This window comes from Oncorhynchus masou, chromosome 5 (genome assembly GCF_036934945.1).
Source record: "Oncorhynchus masou masou isolate Uvic2021 chromosome 5, UVic_Omas_1.1, whole genome shotgun sequence".
Lineage (NCBI taxonomy): Eukaryota > Metazoa > Chordata > Actinopteri > Salmoniformes > Salmonidae > Oncorhynchus > Oncorhynchus masou.
This window is the reverse complement of record NC_088216.1, coordinates 57783745-57810706: the sequence shown is the minus strand read 5'-3', so window position 1 is coordinate 57810706 and position 26962 is coordinate 57783745. Positions and strand designations below refer to the sequence as shown.

The 26962-nt window shown below is 45.9% G+C and overlaps 1 protein-coding gene across 2 annotated transcripts in view; it reads right to left on the bottom strand.

The window, feature by feature from the left end:
* Positions 1 to 374: 374 nt before the first annotated feature.
* The window catches only part of LOC135539943 (sodium-coupled neutral amino acid transporter 3-like), a 53947-nt gene continuing 27359 nt past the window's right edge, over positions 375 to 26962 (bottom strand). For both annotated transcript variants that reach the window (XM_064966214.1, XM_064966215.1), the window contains 8 exons: positions 26355 to 26413; positions 25745 to 25882; positions 14266 to 14345; positions 13776 to 13876; positions 13160 to 13284; positions 12781 to 12925; positions 11885 to 11988; positions 375 to 3847 (listed from right to left, as the gene is read on the bottom strand). In XM_064966214.1, the coding sequence (XP_064822286.1) occupies positions 3743 to 3847; positions 11885 to 11988; positions 12781 to 12925; positions 13160 to 13284; positions 13776 to 13876; positions 14266 to 14345; positions 25745 to 25882; positions 26355 to 26413 (857 nt within the window). In that variant the 3' untranslated portion in view covers positions 375 to 3742. The remainder of the gene's footprint in view (positions 3848 to 11884; positions 11989 to 12780; positions 12926 to 13159; positions 13285 to 13775; positions 13877 to 14265; positions 14346 to 25744; positions 25883 to 26354; positions 26414 to 26962) is intronic.

Genomic DNA, 26962 nt, shown 5'->3' with positions numbered 1-26962 from the left:
CGATGCAGAGACATACACCCCCACTGATCCCGGATGAGGTTAACAGTACCCTCCACCTCCAACACCTCGATAACAGACTCTCATACTGAGGAGGCAGCTCATAGCCAGGCTGAGGAGGCAGCTCATAGCCAGGCTTTCCTTCCATTTTAGACATCAGAGCTGCTCCTCGAACCATGAAAAAGCTATTCTGATATCATTCAGTGCACATATCGAAGAGACACACCAATGTGAAATGCTAGCCTTAATACTGCTGCTGAGGATAGACTGAAAGTCCATGCCCAATCTTTCTTTATCAAAAAACTAATGAAAATATATATATATATATATATATATATATATATATATATATATATATATATATATATATATATATATATATATATATATATATATATATATCTGTATATACAGTACCAGTCAAAAGTTTGGACACACCTATTGGAGATTTGAAATTCTTCAAAGTTGCCACCCTTTGCCTTGATGACAGCTTTTCACACTCTTGGCATTCTCTCAATTAACAGGTGCGCCTTGTTAAAAGTTAATTTGTGGAATTTCTTTCCTTCTTACTGCGTTTGAGCCAATCAGTTGTGTTGTGACAAGGTAGGGGTGGTATACAGAAGATAGCAATATTTGGTTAAAGACCAAGTCCATATTATGACAAGAACCGCTCAAAAAAGCAAAGAGAAACAACAGTCCATCATTACTTTAAGACATGAAGGTCAGTCAATGCCGAAAAGGTCAAGAACTTTGAAAGTTTCTTCAAGTGCAGTCACAAAAACCAACAAGCGCTATGATGAAACTGTCTCTCATGAGGACCACCACAGGAGAGGAAGACCCAGAGTTACCTCTGCTGCAGCGGATAAGTTCATTAGAGTTAACTGCACCTCAGATTGCAGCCCAAATAAATGCTTCACAGAGTTCAAGTAACAGACACATCTCAACATCAACTGTTCAAAGGAGACTACGTGAATCAGACCTTCATGGTCGAATTGCTGCAAAAAAAACTACTAAAGGACACCAATAAAAATAAAAAACTTGCTTGGGCCAAGAAACACGAGCAATGGACCAGTGGAAATCTGTCTGATGAGTCCAAATTTGAGACTTTTGGTTCCAACTGCCGTGTCTTTGTGAGACACTGAGTAGATGAACGCATATGTGGTTCCCACATGAAGCATGGTGACACTATCTGTGATTTATTTAGAATTCAAGGGACACTTAACCAGCATGGCTACCACAGCATTCTGCAGTGATACACCATCACATCTGGTTTGCACTTAGTTTGACTATCATTTATCAACAGGGCAACATTTTTCATTCCCTTTATTTAACTAGGCAAGTCAGTTAAAACCTATTTGGGATAGGGGGCAGTATTTTCACTTACGGATGTAAAGCGTGCCCAATGTAAACTGCCTGCTACTCAGGCCCAGAAGCTAGGATATGCATATAATTGGTATATTTGGATGGAAAACACTCTAAAGTTTCAAACACGGTTACAATTATGTCTGTGAGTATAGCAGAACTTATTTGGCAGGCGAAACCCCGAGGGCAAACCACCCAGGAATTTTTTTTGAGGTGACTGTGTTTTCTATTAGTTTTCTATGGGGAACTAGATTTATGAGCCACCTGGTTGCAGTTCCTATGGCTTCCACTAGATGTCAACAGTCTTTAGTAATTGGGTGATATTTTTCCTTAGAGAAATCAAGAAGTAGCCCTTTCCTTTCTGTGTGTCAAGCCAAGTGTACTCTTTTGTTTGTTGCGTGCTCCACATTGATTTTATCCGCTATTGAACACAGTATATTCCATCTTAAATTTGATCAATTATTTACGTTTTAGTATACCTAAAGTTGGATTACGAAAGTTGTTTAATGTTTCGACCAAGTTTACAGGTAACTTATTAGATAATTTGTAGTCATGTTGTGCGAGTTGGAACCAGTGTATTTCTGAATCAAACGTGCCAAATAAATGGACATTTTGGGGATATGAAGACGGAGTTTATCGAACAAAAGGACCATTTGTGATGTTTCTGGGACATATTGGAGTGCCAACAGAAGAAGATCTTCAAAGGTAAGGCATGAATTATATCGTTATTTCTGAATTTTGTGTCGCACATGCTTGGTTGAAATATGATTTTACGTGTTTGTATGATGGGGTGCTGTCCTCAGATAATCGCATGGTTTGCTTTCGCGGTAAAGCCTTTTTGAAATATGTCATGGTGGCTGGATTAACAAGACGTTAAGCTTTAATTTGGTGTATTACACTTGTGATTTTATGAAAGTGAAATATTTCTAATAATTTATTTTGAATTTCGCGCTCTGCAATTTCCGCTAACGGAACGTCTAGCCGTAACAGGTTTTAAGACCAAATTCTTATTTTCAATGACGGCCTAGGAACAGTGGGTTAACTGCCTTGAGAACGACATATTTTTACCTTGTCAGCTCAGGGATTCGATTGTGCAACCTTTCGGTTACAAGTCCAACTCTCTAACCATTAGGCTACCTGCCACCCGATGACCCACCACACCTCCAGGCTGTAAGGGCTATTTGACCAAGAAGAAGAGTGATGGAGTGCTGCATCAGATGATCTGGCCTCCACAATCACCTGACCTCAAACCAATTGAGATGGTTTGGGATGAGTTTGTGAAGAGTGAAGGAAAAGTAGCCAACAAGTGCTCAGCATATGTTGGAACTCCTGTTGGAAAAGCATTCCAGGTGAAGCTGGTTGAGAGAATGTGCAAAGCTGTCATCAAGGCAAAGGGTGGCTACTTTGAAGAATCTCAAATATATTTTGATTTGTTTAACACGATTTCGTCTACTACATGATTCCATATGTGTTATTTCATCGTTTTGATGTCTTCACTATTATTCTACAATGTAGAAAATAGTAAAAATGAAGTAAAACCCTTGAATGAGTAGGTGTGTCCAAACTTTTGACTGATACTGTATATATATCATACTGTATTGTAATGGTAGAGTCATAAGACTGCACACACTGTAGAGTTGCATATCAGTTGCATGGTTCCATCCTCTGATATCTGTGAGGAATGAAGCCGAGCGTGTAGATGAAGGATGGCATCTGGCCATCGGGGTGACAACACCAGCACGGGTCACTGGACGTTGCCACAGTAACCACCGCTCTGCCTCTGTCCAATAGCTTTTAATGCCACATTCCCTCAGCTATTGTACCGAATATTGCCATGACCTAACTACATCAATAACTTAACACAGTAGACTTGGCCTACAAATATGAAAGAACTGCCCAGCCTCCAACAATCTGTTGTGTCTTCTTCTCCCCTACTGAAAGCTATGTGGTTATCTAGACTAGAGTGTGGCAGTTAAATTCTTGCTGTGATTGACAGATTACACGTTTATAGGGTAATAGATTATGGGTCTGGTCTGGAGGGCAGGGCTGGCCTGGAATGGAAGGTGGTGGCAGATTCAGCAAGCCAGCATGACTTTCCATTTCTTTCTAATGCACTATCGTCTTCCCCAGGAAAGTATGTTGGCCTTTCCCTCTATACACAGTTTGGCTGGGGCTACAATTCCATGGACTTTGAGTGAGAAGCAGTCCAACGGGGAGCAGAAACCTCCAGAAGATTGAATTCCCCATCTCTAGACACTATGGCCCACTCATTCTGGAGGAAGAGATAGTGCATCTTCTACTAAATATGATCCATGACAACACAGAGAAAATACAACACAGGTCTAGATTTACAATATAAAAACAGAAGACTTATAGAAGGAGCCTAATGACCGCTGCTGGCTTTGCTACTCCCCGACGTCCAATCAATGAGGATAAAGCTGAGGCTCATTACCATAAACAGGAAGCCTATTCCAGCGAAGCAGGCAGCCTGCGAGAGAGAGGGAGGCAGAGGAGAGGGAGAGTGAGAGAGAGGTAATGCGCACAGTTGATAACTCTGTCACTAAGTTACAGCCTTCATGCACTCAAAGTGATTAAACCACCATTATTGTAGTCTGGGTCCTGTGTACCAATTTCTTTATGTGAATTATGATATTAGTGTGGCATGACATTAAAACTGCATTACTCACTCAGCACATATTTCAAATTAATACTGAATGGATGAGTGAATACATTTAATCTGCATCATCTATATTTAGCACTTCAAACATTGTTTCAGCACATAATCTTCAGGCACTCTCTCTGTAGATATTCTAATCCAATTGAAAGCTCAGAGTCAAATTCTGGTAGCACTTTTTAATAACTCCACATAATAAAGCATTTATAATGGATTAGTAAATAGTTTATTTATCATTTATTAATCTTTACTCCGTTCATTAATATAGGTCCTTATAAACCATTTACTAATCATTAGTTACGTATTTTTATGAGTGGCCTCGTCTGAAATGTGTGCTATTTATACTTTATAAATGTTTTGAGTGACCAGTGGAATTTCTCACAAAAAGATGGACATGTCATTGGTAGACGTTTCAGCAGTACCCAATGCTCAAAATAGCCCAGAACAAATCAATGGTCAAAGAATAAGCACACAACACAGGATGTTAAAGGAAACATGTTGAACATTTAATTCACAAAACCTGTTGTGAAACAACTGTTGCAAGGGCTTAAGGAAAAGTTCTAATGTGAAAGTTTTGCTAATGTTGTCAACCTGGAGAACACAAACTAATCATTAAACATGGAGATGTAGTTACACACAACAGCTGTCCAGAACGGCCATTTTTTCTTGAGTGGATTTTTATTCCTTTATTCCTACTACTTAAATGTGATTTAGGTGGAGATTTTACATGTCTGATTTGCAGGTAGAAATGTTACATGTATAACATTTAAACACTTCCTGTGCTTCAGTCTTTTAACCGCAGACTATTTTGGGCCTCTGAAGGTAGTAACTCTTTAAACGTAATGGCAAAATTATTTATTTCCTTACCTCATAAGCAGTCTGCTCTTAATCTCTCTTGGACAGATTCTGCTTGTAAACCGAAGAATCGTTCAAGACGGGATGGAATGCGTAGGATAAAGAGCAGCAGTAGTTTGGGTATTTGGGTTTTCGTCAGTGGATTATATGGACATCTGATTCACAAACACATTTTACCGTCTCTACCGGTCGCACCACTCAAAAGCTAGCAATAGAGCATTGCAAACGTGGACATTTCACACCTCTCCATGTGCTACATTCAACGCCATGACCCTGGTGTTGAGCTGAGGGCAACTGTAAATTCAAATCACTATTCACCTCTGTAAAGGATGTCACGCTGCTTAGTACCACTTACTCCTGATTTTGGCGCATACCGAGCTCGAACCAGGAACCTCTGCTTTACAAACACACGTGACCCTCCTCTCTCAAGCGTCTCTACCGGTCACACCACTCAAAACACACCAATTGAGCAGCACAAACAAGGACACTTAAGGCTATGGTGTAAATGTCACACTTCTCCATGTGCCACACAAGGGTTGAGACTTTGCAAACCGGAACTCCCAATTTCTACACACGTATGGACCCAGAATTTAATCACGCAGGCACAGCTGAACAAATTATGCAACATTTTATTTCTGGGTTAACTGAGATAGAGTACCACAGTATGAGTCGTTACACCCATAAAACCTAGCTGTCTTTAGGAAACATTTAAAAAAAAATAATGGCTGTGATTCGTGTAGGCTTACCCTGGCATGACGTATTGATAACCGTGTAATTATCTCTTGGACAAGGTGACTTGTTCAATATATTTGCCTGTATTTGCTCCAAAAAAATGAAATGCTAATTAGCTGCTAATGTGGCTATCATAAAGAACTACAAATGCCATGATCATCTGGACAAGACTGCCGTATCGAGTAAGAATCTCTGGTTTAACTATCTAATATTAGCTAAATGCAGTAATGAAAAAAATTGGGAATATTTCTTTAAATTCACAATTCTGTGAGTTTTCTTGTGCAAGTTTTAAATTGACACAGTACCTGTTAGCAAAGGTGTCAGTGAGAGATAAATTGCCGGAGCTTGCAGGGATGTGTAGTATTGCATGATGTATACTTTGATGCTAGTTATCATTTTCAAATCTGAGAGTAAATAGAGCCAAATATATTGATAAAAGTCACCTTGTCCGAGATGAATGATCTTATGAATTGTTTATCCTGGGGCGGTAGCGTAATGGTTAGAGCGTTGGACTAGTGACCGGAAGGTTGCAAGTTCAAACCCCCGAGCTGACAAGGTCGTTCTGTCGTTCTGCCCCTGAACAGGCAGTTAACCCACTGTTCCTAGGCCGTCATTGAAAATAAGAATTTGTTCTTAACTGACTTGCCTGGTTAAATAAAGGTAAAAATATTTTTTTTTAAACACTATAAAAGGTGTTTAGAAATCTGTGATTAGTTTACTAACATTTACAAATGTGGGAGTAATGATTACTAAATGATGAATTAACTATTTACTAATCCATTATAAATGCTTTATTACATTGAGTTATTATAAAGTGTTACCCAAATTCCTTCTATTATGTGCACTTATGCTTAATTGTCCACATGCCCATACTTAACAGATATAAAAGATACATGTCATGTGTGTAAAAAATGTATTATCTTTAACCCCCTCAGGTCAACGTCTGCGCCCGGTGGAAATCTAATTAAGGTAATAAAAATATCCCCATAAAAATCTGTCCGTTTAAGCTACAGATATCGTTTTATTGCATTGGATACGTCTCAATCCACCGCATCCACTTATGATGCACTTCCACATCTACGATAAAAGGCGACAGAGCTAGAGTTTGTCAGACCATGAGGCATCCCGAAAATCGTTCTTCTTACAAAACCTTCTGTAACTTCCGAACGGTTTGGCCTAAGAACTATTATGACCCCTCTATGGAAAGGCCTCACAGGTCTCACCAGACTGGTCTGAAGGTCCCCCGGGACCAGCTGAGAAAATGTATATATGGAAGTAAATATGGAGACTGTTTACTGCCGAAAATAAGGGGTTAAATAACTCAGATGTAGTGGAGACACTTCAAAACAAACTTCCTTTACATTTTTTTTTGGGGGGGGGGGCTCTCTGTTCCATGTAGTGAGTCTGTTATTCAATGCATTTGGATGGGCTAATAGCAGTAAGGCCCAAAACATTTTTTCATCAAATTATTTATCTTTTTTATTTTAGTGGGATACTACAAGGGGTCTTACATTCTAAATGAAATAGCTAAATTAATCTTTGTATGTTCTTCTTAAAACAATTACATATGTTAGCTTAGAAGAATCCACCCCCTCCCCATCTTAGACCATGGTGGTCAGTGCCGTTTAACATGAGGGAGGCCGATTGTTTTTCATGAGCATAGCCTTATTTCTATTATAGCATAATGGATGACTCTCATTCATTTTCCATTCACCCAGTTCAATGTAACAGCGATAGGTTTAGGCTACTACATGATAATTGGGACAACTTCAGGGATGAACTTGAGGACTATGCGCTGGCAACCGGTCTACATGAGAAACCCAACGAGGTACAAGCGGCAACTCTGAGGAGTTTAATGGGCAACGAATGCAGGCATATCTACCGGCACAATCTCACCCTCACAAAACGGCAACAGTGTGATGCAAAGGCTATATTGGATGCATTGGATAATTCCTTCAATCACGCCAGAAACTTAATTTACAAGCGGTTCGTTTACAAGCTGCAAACAGGAAGAGGGTGAGTCAATACACAACTTTGTAACCCGTTTGAGAGAAAAATCCGGCACTTGTGAAAACGGGGGATTGAAAGATGAATTGTTTTGTGACAAAATAGTACTGGGAATTGCAAATGAGAGAGAGAGGCTTAACATTAGTAACTGCCATTGAAATGTGCCGCACTGCTGAAGTCACTGACATGAGAATGAGAGCAATGGAAATCGAAACCCCACGCTCCAACGTTGATACTGTTCACGCTGTTGCTGGGCAGACATTCAGACAAAACCAATTGAGGCAGAGTAATTCACCACGAACGGTGAACACAGAGCCACGTAGCATGTAAATACTGTGGGAATACACACACGTGGCAAAGAGCACTGCCCTGCCTACGGAAAACCACGCAGAGCTTGTGGAACTAATAATCACTTTGCAAAAGTGTGTCACAAAAGAAGGGAGAGTGAGGGCAAGATTCACTGTGTTGATGATGTCACTCAATGTTCAGAGCTGAACAGTGAAAGTGAAATTTACATGCATGACAAAATCAATCTGGCACCTGACACACATATTTTGCCCAGCGATACTAGACTAAAGCTGTACTCAGGAGAGCTAATGAGCTCTATTGGCACCTTTGGGACCGAATGTGTTATTTGGGGACGCAAACACAAGCAGGAGTTTGAGATTGTGAAAACCAGTCAACATCCTCTCCTCTCAGGCTCTACATGCGACCGCCTGGGACTGATGCAGTTCACTGTACCAAATGACCTGCACATTGTGGATCATGTCCAGCATGGACCCCTGTCCAAAGAACAACTACTCAGCATATATGACTATGTATTCAACATGCCCGTTGAATCAGTGCCTGCAGAGGTACACTTTGAAGTGGATGAGAGCATCACTCCAGTCCAGTGTGCTCCTCGTAATGTGCCCATTGCAATGAAAGTGGCTGTGAAGGCCCAGCTGGACAAGTATGAGGCCGATGGCCACATAACATCTGTGACTGAACCAACTGACTGGATCAGCAATATGGTCATAGTGAAAAAAATAGAGAACCTGAGGGTCTGTATCAACCCAAAGCATCTGAACCAAGCACTGAAACGATCCCACTACATCAGGCCGACACTAGAGGATGTTCTCTACAAACTTCCCAAGGCCAGGATTTCACCTTGGTGGATGCCCGAGATGCATTCCTTCAGTGCAAGCTGGATGAAGAAAGCAGCTTCATGACTACGTTCTGGACCCCCTGGGGTCGGAAACGCTGGCTCAAGCTCCCGTTTGGTGTCTCAGTGGCGCCTGAGATATACCAACGTAAGCAGCACGAGTTACTGGTTGGGCTCAAGGGCATTGAACCCATCGCCGATGATGTCCTGATCGTAGGCTGTGGTGACACAGACGAAGAAGCAGAACGGGACCACGATGTGAAGCTCCTGGCACTGATGGAGTGCTGCCGATCAGTTAAGCTTTGTCTTAGCCTGAAGAAGCTGCAGTTCAAGGTGAAAGACGTCCACTTCCATGGCCACACTCTCTCGGCAAAAGGCCTGAAGCCGAACCCAGACAGGTCCGAGCAATCTTCGACATGCCAAACCAGTCTGTTGCTGGACAAAGACACACCATGGCACTGGCTACCCAAGCACGAGGCCGTAGTGCAGGAGTTGATATCTCTGGCTTCATCCATGCCAGTGTTGTGCTACAACAACGTCACGAAGCCTGTCACAATCCAGAGCGACTCCAGCCAATGGGGACTTGGATGCTGCCTTATGCAGGAAAGCCAGCCCATTTCTTTTGCCTCGAGAGCGCCCACGTCATCTGCCCCCCCCCCCCTGCCTCGCAGGTTTCCGTCATGTCCTCTCCTCCTAACCACGTTGCTTGGTCCTTTGGTGGTGGGTAGTTCTGTCATGACCGTTGAAAGAAGTGGACCAAAGTGCAACATGGTGAGCGTACAATTTACATTTATTTTAAAATGTCGCCAACAAAAACAAAAATTCAAGAAACAACTGTGAAGCTTACAGGGCTAAGTGCTACAAACAAAGTTAACTACCCACACTGAAGGAGGGAAAATTGCTACCTAAGTATGATTCCCAATCAGAGACAACGATAGACAACTTTCCCTGATTGAGAACCATACCCGGCCAAAACATAGAAATAAAGAAACATAGAAAACAAAACATAGAATGCCCACCCCACATCACACCCTGACCTAACAAAATAGAAAAATAAAACGGCTTTCTAAGGTCAGGGCATGACAGTTAAGGAGTCTAGTTGATAGGTAATCGACTAGCCTGACTGTTCCCCGGGATTTGTACAATGCATGAACAAGGCTATTGAACTTGGCATTGTTGTCTGTCTTTATTCAACATATCATACTGAAACACGGTCTACGCACTCCACACTGCCCTTTCCCACCTGGACAAAAGGAACACCTACAATATGTGAGATTGACTACAGCTCAGCATTCTACACCATTGTGCCCTCAAAGCTCTTCACTAAGCTAAGGACCCTGGAACTAAACACCTCCCTCTGCAACTGGATCCTGGACTTCCTGACGGAGCACCCCCAGGTGGTAAGGGTAGGCAACAACACGTCTGCCACACTGATCCTCAACACTGGGGCCTGTCAGGGGTGTGTACTTAGTCCTCTCCTGTACTCCCTGTTCACCCACGACTGCGTGGCCAAACACGACTCCAACACCATCAAATTTGCTGGCGACACAACAGTATTAGGCCTGATCACGATGAGACAGCCTATAGGGAAGAGGTCAGAGAACTGCAGTGTGGTGCCAGGACAACAACCTCTCCCTCAATGTGAGCAAAGGAGCTGATCGTGGACTACAGGAAAAGGCGGGCCGAACAGGCCCCCATTAACATCAATGGGGCTGTAGTGGAGCGGGTCAAGAGTTTCAAGTTCCTTGGTGTCCACATCACCAACGAACTATCATGGTCCAAACACATCAAGACAGTCGTGAAGAGGGCACGACAATCCCTTTTCCCCCTCAGGAGACTGAAAAGATTTGGCATGGGTCCCCAAATCCTCAAAAAGTTCTACAGCTGCACCATCAATAGCATTCTGACCGGTTGCATCACTGCCTTGTATGGCAACAGCTCAGCATCTGACCGTAAGGCACTAAAGAGGGTAGCGCGTACAGCCTACTACATCACTGGGGCCAAGCTTCCTGCAATCCAGGACCTATATAATAGGCAGTGTCAGAGGAAAGCCCATAAAATTGTCAGAGACTCCAGTCACCCAAGACCCCCCCCTCCATTTGTTTTGTACACTGCTGCTACTCAGTGTTTATTATCTATGCACAGTCACTTCATCCCTACCTACATGTACAAATTACCACAACTAACCTGTACCCCCGCACACTGACTCGGTACCGGTACCCTGTGTGTATTGCCTCGTTATTGTTATGTTATTGTGTTACCTTTTATTACTTTTTATTTTGGTAAACATTTTCTGAACTCTTCTTGAATTGCACTGTTGGTTTTAAGCATTTCAGGGTAAGGTCTACACTTGTTGTATTCAGCACGTTAATGTTTTGATTTGAAGTAAGTGAAACTGAAAGTGAAAAGAATGACAAACTCTCTCTCTCTCTATTTCTCTCTTGTTTCTCCTTCATTTTGGAAGAAATTAATTTGTTCAAAACTGTTCAACTATTGTCTTTCTCTCTTTGAGCCAACTATTCACCACATTTTACACTGCAGTGCTAGCTAGCTGTAGCTTATGATCTCAGTTACTCGATTAATTCTCTGATGCTTTGATTGGGTGGAGAAATGTCATTCACGCTGCAAGAGCTCTGATAGGCTGGAGGACGTCCTTCGGATGTTGTCATAATTACTGTATAAGTCTTTGGAAGGACCTGAGAACCATGAGCCTCCTAGGTTTCGTATTGAAGTCAATGTATGCAGAGGAGGACGGAAGCTAGCTTTCCTCTGGCTACACCATGATGCTACCCTATGGAGTGCTGTTGAGGCTACTCTAAACCTCCTTTGTAAAATATTGTGTTTTAATCAGTTATTTGGTGTCTTGATTATATTTAGTTTAGTTTTATAAAAATAGGATAACTTTTTTAAGGTTTTACAATTTTTATTTTTATTAAATTCACTGAAGAGGATGGTCCTCCACTTCCTCCTCCGAGTAACCTCCACTGTGACAAGGCTAAGACTCTTATGGGTTAAAAACCAATAGTTAACAGTAATCTGCAGAGTTCTAGTAAGACATGACAGGAGTCTCTATGGCTGTAGGATGTAGGGGGGCGCTAGGAGACATCACTCACCAGGATTTTGGGGGTAGAGCGCATGGGCTCCTCCTCTTCGGGTACAATGCGGATGTAGAAGACAGCAGGGAAGATGAAGATGAGGCAGGGGGCAGATGTGGCACCTGAGGGAGGAGAGGATAAAAACACTCTGTAGCCATAGTGTCAAACAACAAGATCTACAGAACCGTAGAATAACAAGAGCCCAAATGAACAGCGAGGAAGTAGCCTAGCGATGTCAGGAAAGTCACCAAAAAGTATCCTTTGTCTCCCTCACTGCCAGAATGACACCAGCAGAAACAAGAGATTCCATTCTAAAGGCTTTATTGGGATAGAAAGTGTTGAAGTTAGCATTAAACACAACAGATTACTATTCACCCAACAATACTCATGAAACTACACAGAGTTTGGACAATAAGGTGCTAAAACTACAGCATACATGTAAAATGCATTATAATCCTTGATGAAAGGATCGAACATTTCAGTTTCTTCGATCATAAGACTTTATCATTCCTGAGGTGATTTAAGAGCTTTCCCCGAAAATGTCTCCAAATCTGTCACTGTAAGTACATTATTACGGCTGAGGGGTTAATGCATAGGGGATCAAATGGTCTAGGGTGAAATGTAAGAGGCTATGATCATCACTCTGCGAGGACCCCCCCCCCCAGTTTATTGTAAGGTAGCCGAGGGCAACTAGACCTCCATCTGTCTGGACAATGATATTTCCTCTTAGCAAAGTCACAATGACAGTGCAGAAAGTTAGACTGCTTTATTACATAAAGGTTAAATTCTCACCTAAATTCCTGAGCTTTTACTTACAGGCAGGTGTGCCCTTTTGTGTTCAATGAGGTACAATTCCAGGTAGCCTTGTGTCTGGAGGCATACGTTCTACAGATGTGCATTTTTTGAATTCCTACCGATGATGCCGAAGATGCCCAGGATGTTAGGGGCGAAGATGACCAGCATGTTGATGAGGGTGAGCAGGGTGACAGCAATGGCAATGTGGCGGGGCCAGTAGAATGTCTTGTTGGGGAAAAACAACTGCTGGATGGCTCTCCTTACCTGAGAAGACCACAGGGAGAAAAGCACAGTTACGACACTATTCTTATTCACAGACACACACTTTCATCAAAGAAACTCACTGCTTTAATATAGTAATATGCTGTTTTAACAGCTGCGTTTGTCCAAAGTGACAGTGACATACATGCTAAGTATACATAGTATACATCTTTACTTCTAGACATACACAGTTTCATTGAGCCAGACACATAGTTTGTGATAAGAGGTAATACTCACAGGGAAGAGCACTATGGGGACGGTGAGTGTGACAGCGGTGAGCACGGCCAGACGGACACAGAGGATCAGGGTGTCGTACGGGTCCAGACGGCTGTAGGTGTGCAGCAGCTCTGACTCCACCTCACCTGTAGGGGGCAGACACACAGGAGAAGGGCTTAGCGAAGCATCAATAACCACCAACTCCAGAAAGAGCAGAAAATGTATTACAAACGATATGCAACATATCATCGTCACATTAATGTTTTTCCATCAGAAGGCAAAAGTAAGTCTGGCTTATATGTTACATGCTGCTCCTCTTTGTGCTTGGAGCCTTATATTGAAATATACAACAGTAATATACTGCTATGATTGTGCTTATAACAATGTCATAGAGTAGAATCACTGGCATATTACAAATTGGTCTGATATGAGCTACGGCCACCAGGAGGAGCAGTTACTTCATAACGATTCTCTACCACTTTAAAAACAGCCTCTGAAGCCTAAAAGAGCTTTGTCCATGCAAATGAATGGCAAACGTGAGAAGTGGCTTTGTGTTAGCGAACTGAACTAGCCTGAAGCTCATGTAAAATGGGCCTGGGGGGAGCATTATAATGACATGGAGGTGAGTGGGCCTCACCATAGAAGGTCAGGTATCCAAACAGAGCAGCCAGGAAGTACATGGTGTACATGACTACAATGGAGATGTTGGACACATGCTGCATCCTTTGCTTGGTTGGGCTGAAATCAGAGAATATTGGATGATGTGATGTCACACACGCGTACACACACACCACACACACACCAATATGCCCCCCAAAAAAGGCCAGTTTGAGCTTTAGGGCATTTTTGATTTGTTTGAGGGTTACATAAGATCCAAGAATCTTACAAAGGAATATTATATTGTGGCTGAACACATGTCAGATTGATCTAAAGTAGGATGATTATTCAGATTATCACCAGGCTAGCCATGCGTATTTACATATTAGTGAGAATGCAAAGCAGTGTGCTATATGACACTGGCATATGAGTAGCCAAGCACAAAGTTGACATAATGATTTTCCTATCTGCAGGATGACTGAACTGAATTACAGCAACAATGTTGCATCCTGGAAAAGTGGGGCACCTACTTTTTGAGCTCGGTGTAGATGGGCAGGACCTCAGGATGGCATACAAAGGCAAACGCCAGGATGGGGATGGTGTAGGCAGTCTGGAAAACAATTAACTGTGAAGTCACCATGGATACGGTGGCGCCAGCCCCAACCCTCTTACCACCAACCTAGTGTTTTACTGGCCATTAGGGCCTTGAAGCACACATCACACAGAGCAAATGATTTCCTGTGATTAACTTGGACCTGGCTACTGACCAACGTTTAGCCTGCTTAGGGATGGGCCATAAGTATATCAGCAGGAGGGACTGATCGAACTACCCGGGGCAACTTGGGAAATCTAGTGCATCTTTAGGGGATGCTGATTATGGGTTTGTATACACTAGTCAATAATCTACTGCTAATTCCCCAGTGTATGACTGACTACACAAGACTACAACTGTACTGTTACTAATAGTACTGCATAATATGAATATCAAATACAATTGTATTTGTCACATGCCGAATGCAACAAATGTAGACTTTACAGTGAAATGCTTACTTACGAGCCCTTCCCCAACAATGCAGTTAAAAAGTAAGAAAATTAACAAATAGATTAAAAGAAAACAGTAACACAATAAAATAACACAATAAATGAACAATAACGAGGCTATATACAAGGAGTACCGGTACCGAGTCAGTGTACTGGGGTACGAGGTAGTTGGTGTCCGGATCTTTCATTACACACACCTGTCCCCATTTCCCACTGATTAGTAGTTGTATATGTGTGCCTTTTGGTTTCCATTGGGTGGTTGATTATTGTTACAATGTCCGTTGGTGCGTGAGAGTACCTGTGCTGTGTGTTTTGGGCTTTCGTGCCCTTGTGGATTGTGCAGATGATTACGGGTCTCATCCCGTGTGTTAATCGTTGTGCGCGTGTTATTTATTTGAGGTACTCCTCGCTCTTTTGTTTTGGGTTTCTACCCTGTGTTTTGTTACGCGTTTCTTTGGTCTTCGTTCCCCGCGTCTTTACACGGCACACCATCATTTGGGCTTAAAAAAAAAACGATTACACATTCCTGCGTCTGTGTCCCGATCCGTCATACCAACGTGACAGTTGGATTGATTGATTGAGATCAAATGTACATGTAGGTTTGGTTAGGTGACTGATTTAAGTACACTGTAACTTATCTGCACTCTTAAAAAATAGGGTTCCAAAACGGGTCTTTGCGGAGGGATAGGGTTCTACCAAAATCTGTTTTTATCAGAAAAAAAACGTTTTGGAATACAAGGGTTCCATGTACCATCCTAAGAACTGTTTTTGGAAGAAAGGGTTCTTTGATGATTCTTTGGAAGGCAAGAATGATTCTCTGAAAGGCAAGAAGGGTTCTACATAGAACCATATATAATATCTCCCAGCATGCTCTATTGCAGGGAGATTTACAGAATGATTTGTTTTACTATAATACCTGTGTTTTTGCATGTACATTGATTGGTTGATTAATATTATACTACACAAAGATAAATAAACATACAGATTTCTAAACTAATCCATTCTGTTAATAATTTGATTTACTGCACCCATTACTGAGATGGTTTCTCCAGTTTAGATGATTGAGGTAGTCTCGGTGTTCAAATGTACCTACCCTGGCAGTCTAAATGGAGACTGCAGCTAATTAACAATTCGACTTGTTGGATGTCCAAACTGGCTGGATTCCAATATGAATTACACATCACTTTGCCAACCAGCATAATGTGACTTTCAGGCATGATGTGGCCTGTAAATCAGGAGATTCCTAACACCACTGTGTTAGGGTGTAACTAAGCCCTCAAAGAAAGGCCAAATTATATGTATTGTCATAAATATCTTTTTTAATTTAACTCGGAAGTCATTAAATAGTTTAGAATGTAATTTTAAAGGCTAATAAGGCTGGTGAAACCCTTCATAGATGGTTCTAGGTGTCACGCCCTGGCCATAGTTTACTTTGTATGTTCCTATGTTTCTATTGGTCAGGGTGTGATCTGAGTGGGCATTCTATGTTGGATGTCTTGTTTGTCTATTTCTGTGTTTGGCCTGATATGGTTCTCAATCAGGGGCAGGTGTTAGTCATTGTCTCTGATTGGGAACCATATTTAGGTAGCCTGGGTTTCACTGTGTGTTTGTGGGTGATTGTTCCTGTCTCTGTGTTACTTTGCACCAGTATAGGCTCAGTCACTTTGGTTTTTCTTTTTTCCTTGTTTTGGAAGAGAAGAGAACGAGCGCCATTCTCCTTGCGGAGATGGTACAAAATCCATCAACACGGTCGGTCCCTGGGATTGGGCTGGCCAACACGATTCGGTTTGCTTGGAAGGAGAAGGAGTTGGAGCCTTTAGGACGGGAAACTTTTGGAAGGATAATATTGATGGGGATTCTAAAGCTGACGGTGAAGGACGTGTTTTGTTTCAACTCGTTGGAGGGAGCATACGACGTGGCACTAAATACAGAGGAGAAACACGCTGATATCCTGAGAAGGGCAAGAGCAGTGGGAGGTGAGAGGCCGATGAGCCATTATGAAATAACAAGCCTGGCGAAGAACAAATTTAGGGTTGTAACTGTCAACATTTACAACCCATACATTAAGGACGAAGAGGTGAGGGCCTTTCTGGGGAGATACATGGATAACGTCTCCTCAGCAAGGCACCTCAAAGACTCCCTTGGGTTTTGGAATGGGAGGAGAGGCATCCAGGCCCTCCTCAGGGAGGACCCAAAGGGACATGGTGGCTACCTCCATCCTCCTGCTATGTTCTCCCTAGGGGCTGACAGGGGGACGTTGTTTTATGCACGTCAGCCCCCATTTTGCAGACGCTGTATGGCCTACGGCCACATTTTCGCCTCGTGCAGCACGAGACAATGCAGATTTTGTGGATCTGAGGAACACGAGGCGAGGGATTGTGACAAGCCTAAGGCGTGCCACGGGTGTGGCTCGTCAGCACACCTGTGGCGGGGGTACCCGGCTCATCAGAGGTCATATGCGTCTGCGGCTGGGGGGGAGCAGGAGCGGGGGATGGGGGAAGAAGAAGAGGGGAAGGAAGCACGCCTCATGACCAGAGTACAGGTCCAGAGGGGAAGGCCGCAAGGAGGGAGGAGGAGCAAGAAGCGGCGGATGGAAGAGAGAAGGAAACGGAAGGCACGGGAGTAGGAGAAACAGGAAAAGTGGCGGAAGAAGGCAACCGAGTGGAGGAGCATGAGAGAGAAGAAAGCGAGGGAGGAGTGATGGAGAAGGAGACGGTGGAAGAGCAAGTGGACTGGGGGGAAAGTGCCCTGGTCGAAGAGATGAGGGGTATGGTGGAGGAGCTGGCGGGGGGGGAGGGTGGTATCTCTCCACTGCCGCCATCACCAAAGAAGAGAATGAAGAGGAGGGTGCGATTGGCCGACAGTGAGAGGGAGGGAATGGCCAAGAGAGTGATGGGGGTGGGAGAAACTTCTGGGTTGCTGCTGGTTTCCCCAGGCCCTCAACTTCTGTTGGGTGGGGACACACCTAACAAGACTCAGGACTGGGTACAGGAGGAGGTGGGGAGTTTTTTTGTTTGGGGACTCAGCCTCCCCGATTTTTTTTCCAATCCAGCTGCAGCACTGGGGAGGGGGAGGATTGTGGGGGTAGACCCAGGGTGCAGGGCACCCCGGAGCCAAACACTATTCCTGCATCCTGGGTTGGTGAGATGGAGGAAGAGGGGGGGATGTCGGGAGTACGGATGGTGTTCTCACCGGTAGATATGGAGCAGGGGAGCATCGGGTGAGTCTCCTGGTTTTGTTTTTTTCTGTCTGGGTTTAATATTTGAGTGTATTACATGTTTTTATTTTATTCTTTCATGGGGTCTAATTTTACTTTTGCTAGTTTAAATGTAAGGGGTTTAAGGGATTTTGTTAAGAGGAGGGCGGTTTTAAGTTATCTGGAGGATGTGGGGTTTGATTTTTGTTTTTTTACAGAAGGTTCACCTGAGGGATGGAGGGGATGTTAGTAGGTTTAAGAGGGAGTGGGACAAGAGGGAGTCGGTTTGGGGTATTGGGGGGGTGCACTCATCGGGGGTAGGGATTTTGTGTGGGCACAGGGAGGTAAAAGTGGAGGGTTCTTTTGTGGTGATGCAGGGGAGGGTTATAGGGGTGGATGTTACGATAAGGGATTGTAAATTTAGATTAGTGGTGGTGTATGGGCCACAGCCACAGGTGGTGGCAGACAGGAGGGAGATGGTGGACTGTCTGGCGCCCCTGTATGTCACAAATAGGAAATTAGTGATAGGGGGGACTTTAATACAGATTTAGGAATAGGGGGGGAATAGCAGTGCAGGCGCCATCACCGGGCTAATGGCTTGCCATGGTCTGGTTGATGGTGGCCTGCACACTACTCCGAAAATGGCCGGTCCTACATGGCGCAACTCCAAGGGGGTTGTGCGGAGGCTCGACTATATTTTTGTACCCAGGTCTTTGGGTAAGTTGTCTGGGCGGCTGTTGCCTGTTTTCTTTTCGGATCACGACGGGGTGCTCCTGCAGGTGGGTTCGCCAGTCTGCCTCTTTGGTAGGGGGTACTGGAAGTTAGATCGGGATGTGCTGGAGGAGCAGGCTTTTGTTGACGGGTTTTTTGGTTTCTTTTGGAGGCTTGAAGGCCTCCGGTCCATGTGCGAGGGGGTGTTAGAGTGGTGGAAATTAGTTAAGGTGAGGATTAGGGCTTTTATAATAGGGTATTGCAAGAGGAAAAAAAGGGAGGAGAGGAGGGAGGTGGATCGTATCCAAAGGTTAATTGAACTCGAATACGAGGCAGGCAACCTCGGCGGGTCGTTTGACTGGGAGAGATCCGCAACCCTAAAGGCGCAGCTCAGGGAGTTGCAGGAGCGGAAGGCTCGAGCTTTCCTGGAGCGTGCGCATAGTGGCTTTCTAGAACATAATGAGACTTGTTCTGCTATGTTCTTTAAGTCGGTTAGGGCCAGACAGAGTAGGAAGGTAATGCATGGCGTTAGGGAAGAAAATGGTAGTATAGTTAGAGAACCAGAGGATATGGTCAGGGTGACAACTGATCATTTCCAAGGTTTATTTAAGGAAAGGGAAATAGATGTAGAGCAGGGAAATGTGTTTTTAGAACACTTGTCCAGGCGGTTGCCGGAGGACATTAGAGAAGTGATGGAGGCCCAGATTTCACTAGAAGAGGTTGAGAGCGCTCTTAGGAGGATGGGAAAAGGGAAGGTGCCTGGGATGCATGGGCTGCCGGCTGAGTTTTATCTCAAGTTTTGGGGTATACTTGGACCAGTGGTCCTCGAAGTCTTGAAGGCCATCCTTGAGACGGGGGTCCCGGGGGGATCAATGGCTGTTGGTGTGCTGTCACTTTTATATAAGAAGGGGGAAGTAACAGACCTTGGCAACTGGCGGCCGTTGACCATGCTGTGTGTAGATTACAAGCTACTTGCAAAGGTTTTAGCAGACCGGTTGCGCACAGCCCTTCCCTTCGTCGTCCATGAGGATCAGACGTGCGGGGTAGAGGGCCGCTCTATTAGATGGAACCTACAGTTAATCAGGGACTCCATCGCTTGGGTTGAAGATAGAGGACTGCCTTTAATGGTAGCAGCGCTAGATCAGGCGAAAGCTTTTGATCGTGTGAATAGATCCTTTTTATTCAGAGTGTTAGGTCGATTAGGATTTGGGGAGAAGTTCATAGGATGGATTCGTACATTATATGTCGGAGCGGGGTGCCGAGTTAGTGTAAATAGTCACTTGGGTGACGTTTTTGACCTCTCGTCTGGGGTCAGGCAGGGGTGCCCACTCTCGGCTCTCCTCTTTGTTCTGTACATGGAGCTTCTGGGGGCTGCCATTAGGGCAGACACAGGGGTGGAAGGCTTGTTGATCCCTGGAAGTGGTGGGCGCCATCTTAACACGCAGTACGCCGACGACACTTCCTTGCTGCTGTGTAAGGACTCGTGCCTGACAAGGTCCCTTGCCATCTTTGGGGATTTCACCCGAGCGTCGGGAGCAGTTCTGAACCAAGCAAAGTCTTCCGTCAAGTTTTTCGGAAGATGGCGCGGTAGAACGGATGTGCCTGGGGGGTTCTCTCTCTGTGAGGGGGCCCTGAGGATTCTCGGGGTCCATTTTGAGACCTCCGGCTCAGCGACGCTAAACTGGAACATGCGTATCGCAGTGGTACAGAGGAAGCTAGCAATGTGGAAGGCTAGGTATTTGTCTTTTATGGGCAAAGTCCTGGTCCTAAAGGTGGATGTGTTGCCGTCTCTTTTGTTTTTGGCGTACATCTACCCATTGCCGGCTTGTCTGAGGAGGCCTTTTGTGTTTCAGTTCATGTGGAGTGGCAGGTGCGAGTGGGTCGCCAGGGCACGCATGCTCTGTCCCATCGGGGAGGGAGGTAGAGGGGTACCACATTTCCCCCTCAAGCTGGACGCAATTTTTGTTTCTTTCTTGTTAATGGAGCTTGCTCATCCAGTGATACACCCGTCCGGTTACCTCCTGCGGGTGTTCTTCTCATATCAGGCAAGAAGCGTAATGGTGTGGTCTAACACGGGTCCTCGGGCGGAACAGCTGCCGTGGCACTTTGGTCATGCGGCCAAGTGGCTGCGTGCGCACCCTGAGGTTGAAGTTGCCCGAGTAGGTTTAGATCACAGGCACCTGTACGAGGAGGTCAGAAAGGCAGGGAGTCCGGCGCCTGTAGTGGGCATCTCGGAAGTGGTTTGGGAGGGAGTGCAGGCGCGGGGTCTGGACAACAGGCTCAAGGATCTGAATTGGTTGAGCCTCCATAAGTGCTTGCCGGTACGTTCCATCATGTACCGGTATAGTTTGGTGCAATCCCCCACCTGTCCAAGATCCTCTTGTGGCAGGGAGGAGACTGTGCGCCATGTCTTTTGGGACTGTGCCTTTGCCGGAGTAGTATAGGCTAGGGAACGGGTGTTGTTAGGTTTGTTAAAGGGAGGATTTTGTATTGACGTGGGCCAGGTTAGAGAGAGGTGTAGGGAGAGCGATAGGGACGGATAGGGACAGGTTTCTGCTCTGGCTTCTCATGAGTCTCTTTAAAAGGGGGCTGTGGGAAGCCAGGCAGAACATGGTGAAGACAGGGAGAGATTGGGGGGTGGAAGGGATAGTGAGGAGGGTGGAAGGAGATTTGAGGGGCAGGATGAAGAGGGAGGAGAGGAAGTGGGGGCAGCATGCTGCTCGGGAGAGGTGGAAGGGGGGTTTAGGGCTGGGTGTCATTTAGATTTGTAATCGGATAGATTAGGGGCGGAGAGATAGGGAAAGGTATTTTGTAGGGTGACGGGGAGGGAAGATGCTCCCCTGAGGTTTTGTTTGGGGTTTTTGTTTTGTTAAAATTAAAATACCATTATTGGAGTATGTATGAAAATTATGAGTTGTAAAGAATGAATGGTATTGAAGGTAATAAATTATTTTTTATTAAAAAAATATTTTAAAAAGATGGGGCTGTTTTCGGTTTTCGTATGTTTGTTATTTTGTTAGTTTATCGTGTATAGTTTCCGTATTAAATAAAATGAATCACAACTACGCTGCATTTTGGTCCACTCCTCCTTCCCACAACGAAAGCCGTGACAGAATCACCCACCACAACAGGACCAAGCGGCGTGGTTACAGGCAAAAGCAACAGCAGGAGCAACAAAAGAAGGAATGGACATGGGAGGATGAATTAGATGGAGAAGGACCCTGGGCTCAGCATGGAGAATATCGCCGTCCCAAGAAAGAATTGGAGGCGGAGAGGAGCCGGTATGAGGAGGCAGCACGGCTAAGCGGATGGAAGCGCGAGAGTCAGCCCCTAAAATTTCTTAGGGGGGCGGCTCAGGAAGAGTGTGGCAGAGTCAGGAGTCAGACCTGAGCCCACTCTCCCTGTTTATCATGAGGAGCCAAGGAGGAGACCAGAACCAGAGCCGGTGTTGGAGGTGAGAGAAACAGAGACTGTGAAGGAGTTAATGGGGAAATTGGAGGAGAGAGTAATGAGGGAGTTGCTGTGTTGGTGCTTTAAATATGGAATTCGCCCAACGGAGCGTGTCGGGGATTTGATGGCACCTGGGTCAGCGCTCCATACTCGTCCTGAGGTGCATGCTAGTCGGCTGTTGAAGTTGGTGCCAGCCTCACGCACCAGGCCTCCTATGCACCTCCCTAGCCTTGCATGTCCTGTGCCAGCACTGCTCTCAAGATCTCCAGTACGCCTTCACGGTCTATCCCATCCTGTGCCACCTTCACACACCAACCCTCCGATGGCAGCTCCCCGCACCAGGCTTCCTGTGCGTGTCCTCGGCCCAGTACCACCAGTGCCAAGACCACGCATCAGGTCTACAGTGCGCCTCGACTCTCCAGCGCTGCCGGAGCCTTCCTCCTCTCCTGCGCTGCTGGAGTCTCCCGCCTGTTTAGCGCTGCCAGAGCTTTCCGCCTCTACAGCGTTGCCGGAGTCTCCTGCCTGTTTAGCGCAGCCAGAGCTGCCAGCCTGCATGGAGCAGCCAGAGCTGCCAGTCTGCATGAAGCAGCCAGAGCTGCCAGTCTTCATGGAACAGCCAGAGCTGCCAGTCTGCATGGAGCAGCCGGAGCTGCCAGTCTGCAAGGAGCTGCCAGTCTGCAAGAAGCTGCCAGTCTGCAAGCTGCTGTCAGTCTGCAAGGAGCTGCCATTCTGCAAGGAGCTGCCATTCTGCAAGGAGCTGTCAGTCTGCAAGGAGCTGCCAGTCTGCAAGGAGCTGCCAGTCTGCACGGAGCTGCCAGAGCTGCCAGTCTGCATGGAGCAGCCAGAGCTGCCAGTATGCAAGAAGCAGCCAGAGCTGCCAATCTGTATGGAGCAGCCAGAGCTGCCAGTCAGCATGGAGCAGCCAGAGCCGTCAGTCTGTCAGGATCCGCCAGTCAGCCAGACTCTTCCAGATCCGCCAGTCAGCCAGACTCTTCCAGACCCGCCAGTCAACCAGACTCTTCTAGATCTACCAGTCAGCCAGACTCTTCCAGATCTGGCAGTCAACCAGACTCTTCCAGATCTGCCAGTCAACCAGACTCTTCCAGATCTGCCAGTCAGCCAGACTCTTCCAGATCTGCCAGTCAGCCAGACTCTTCCAGATCTGCCAGTCAGCCAGACTCTTCCAGATCTGCCAGTCAGCCAGACTCTTCCAGATCTGCCAGTCAGCCAGACTCTTCCAGATCTGCCAGTCAGCCAGACTCTTCCTGATCTGCCAGTCAACCAGACTCTTCCAGATCCGCCAGTCAACCAGACTTCCAGATCCACCAGACTCTTTCAGATCCGCCAGTCAACCAGACTCTTCCAGATCTGCCAGTCAGCCAGACTCTTCCAGATCTGCCAGTCAGCCAGTCTCTTCCAGATCTGCCAGTCAGCCAGACTCTTCCAGATCTGCCAGTCAACCAGACTCTTCCAGATCCGCCAGTCAACCAGACTCTTCCAGATCCGCCAGTCAACCAGACTCTTCCAGATCCGACAGACCCTTCCAGATCCGCCAGTCAACCAGACTCTTCCAGATCTGCCAGTCAGCCAGACTCTTCCAGATCCGCCAGTCAGCCAGACTCTTCCAGATCCGCCAGTCAGCCAGACTCTTCCAGATCCGCCAGTCAGCCAGACTCTTCCAGATCCGCCAGTCAGCCTGACTCTTCCAGATCCGCCAGTCTGCCAGGATCTGCCGGAACCGTCAGTCTGCCAGACTCTTCCAGATCCGCCTATCAGCCAGATTCTTCCAGATCCGCCAGTCAGCCAGGATCTGCCAGAGCCTTTCTCCTCTCCTGCGCTGCCGGAGTCTCCCGCCTGTCCGGCGCTGCTGCCGGGGTCTCCCGCCTGTCCGGCGCTGCTGCCGGGGTCTCCCGCCTGTCCGGCGCTGCTGCCGGGGTCTCCCGCCTGTCCGGCGCTGCTGCCGGGTTCTCCCGCCTGTCCGGCGCTGCTGCCGGGGCCTCCCGCCTGTCCGGCGCTGCTGCCGGGGTCTCCCGCCTGTCCGGGTCTCTCGCCTGTCCGGCGCTGCTGCCGGAGTCTCCCGCCTGTCCGGCGCTGCTGCCGGAGTCTCCCGCCTGTCCGGCGCTGCTGCCGGAGTCTCCCGCCTGTCCGGCGCTGCTGCCGGAGTCCGAAGAGCCCCTCTGTCCCGAGCTGCCCCTCTGTCCCGAGCTGCCCCTCTGTCCCGTGTTGTTAAGTAGGGTTGCCGTGGCTGGGAGGTCACGGAAGCGGACAAGGTGGAGGAGAACTGCGGTGAAGTGGGGCCACGTCCAGCACCAGAGCCGCCACCGCGTACAGATGCCCACCCAGACCCTCCCCGATAGGTTCAGGTTTTGCGGTCGGAGTCCGCACCTTGGGGGGGGGGGGTACTGTCACGCCCTGGCCATAGTTTACTTTGTATGTTTCTATGTTTTGGTTGGTCAGGGTGTGATCTGAGTGGGCATTCTATGTTGGATGTCTTGTTTGTCTATTTCTGTGTTTGGCCTGATATGGTTCTCAATCAGGGGCAGGTGTTAGTCATTGTCTCTGATTGGGAACCATATTTAAGTAGCCTGGGTTTCACTGTGTGTTTGTGGGTGATTGTTCCTGTCTCTGTGTTTTGCACCAGATAGGGCTGTTTTCGGTTTTCGTACGTTTGTTATTTTGTTAGTTTATCGTGTATAGTTTCCGTATTAAATAAAATGAATCACAACTACGCTGCATTTTGGTCCGCTCCTTCTTCCCACAACGAAAGCCGTGACACTAGGAAGAATCTTTAGATGATAAAATTGGTTTTGATAGAGGGTTCTAGGTACAACCATATAGATGGGGTTCTTTGAAGAACCTTACATACATGGAGGGTTATACCCAGTAACAAAAAGGGTTCCCCTATGAGGACAATCCAAAGAACACTGTATGGTTATACTCAGCCCCTTTTTTTCTAATAGTGTGTATGTTACCATAAAACAATGTACAGTATGTTATCGTAAATTCCAACAAAACTTTAGCAGTACATTACTGTAAAGTTTACAGTAATGTACTGTTAACCCAATGTTTATTTGTAATTTACGTAACTGGCTGCCAGCAAGGTACCGTCAAAACAACAGGATTGTTTTTACAGTGTAGCTGCAGAGTACTCGCTGAAGACATTGTCATAGTAAGACATGAGAAAGACTGAGCCCCAGAAATGCCAGGCCTTCCTCATCAGGGCCATTTCCCCAGAGTTGGCCCACAGAGAGAGAACTGTTACAGTCTGTGATACTGTGCCAGAGAATGACGTGAGCCCCCGAGTGGTTCTACTCTCCAGTCAGACAGGAGCTGACATCTCAGTCTGGGAATACTGGGAGACCATTGGGAGGCTGAGCCCTAACCTTCACATGATGGATGCTCCCATTACCTCCTATTCAGACCTATTACTCTTTCTGGAGCACACAGGGCTGATTAATACATTGTGATTCAACAGAGTGGGATTGTTCATAGTGCAAACAGGCTAGTGGGTCCTCTGTTTTTTCCATTGTCATTAGCAACATGCTAAATATTTTCTTGAATACCTGTGATGGAAAGGATGGGCTGATGGAGTTAACTATACAGGAACCCACCTGTGAGTTGAGGTTGACCATTTTGGGAACACAGGCTTGGTTGTAACCCGTGTCGTTGGTAACAGCAATCACACTGGCTGTGCTGTTAAAGGCAAAGTCTATAAAGGGACAGGGGGTATGGAACTTCTTATAGATGACCTGCAGAGAGGAAAGAGTAGTTGGCTGGATGAGATGAGTAGTCTGAAGGACATGGGCCTGCATACATAACAGCACAGTACACAAAATCAAAACTAGGTCAGACAAACACACACACACGCACACACACACACAGACACAGACCAACGTGGTCCGAAACTGCAGGGTACAAAACTTGTCCACAGAAATCTGAGAGAGGGGAAAATTAAAGAGGTTGAACCTCAGATCTCTGACTGATAGTAGACTAAACTGGGTGTAGTGATTGATTTGCTTTTTCTGCAAGAGTGCAAAAACATGAAGATTACTGCAGATTTGAAAAATAGAACTTATGACCTGAGATCTGTGCATAGAACTCTGACATGTGCAAAAACCATCAATTCAAGTCAATGGAAATCCATTAGTCAGGATTTGGACCATTATGAGAGCACTGCAACACATGGAGGCCTATACTGTAGCTGTGTATAACAGTGCATACCGAGATGAGGAAGAAGACCATGCAGGTGAGGGAGAAGCCACTGGTGTAGCCCAAGTACCCTGAAACAACACAGAGACACTTCATCAGACATCACACTCTCACATCCTCTGACAAATGGGGATGGGGCGTGGGAGGTTAGAATGACTCTCTTATTTCCGTCATGTTTAATATTTTCTCCCACTGCTAATTACAGGGAACACATACAAACATTTGCCTGTTTCAAGACAATGTGTTTGGGCTTGAGATCATAAGCGTGTTTGTTCTTAGAGTGCCTAGAGAAATAGACTAAATAGGACTGGAGTACTGAGAGCTGCAGCTCATTACTGGGCTCCGGTAGCATGGATTCTCTCTCTTTCCTTTCTCTCTCTCTCCCTTTTTCTCTTGCTCTCTCTTCTCTCGGCTCAATTCTCTGCAGGAGAGAAACGCTTAATAAGAGGTCAAGACTTTTCTCCCAGCCCCTCCACCCCTCTCTCTGCATCTCTCTCCCTCTCTCTACTCTGTCTTCCTCTCCCTCTCTCTCTTTCATTCTACCTCTCATGTAATTGAATATGAGCCGTTTTTGAAACTGCTATCCCAGTGAACGGTGCATGCATGAAGCTGGGTCTCTC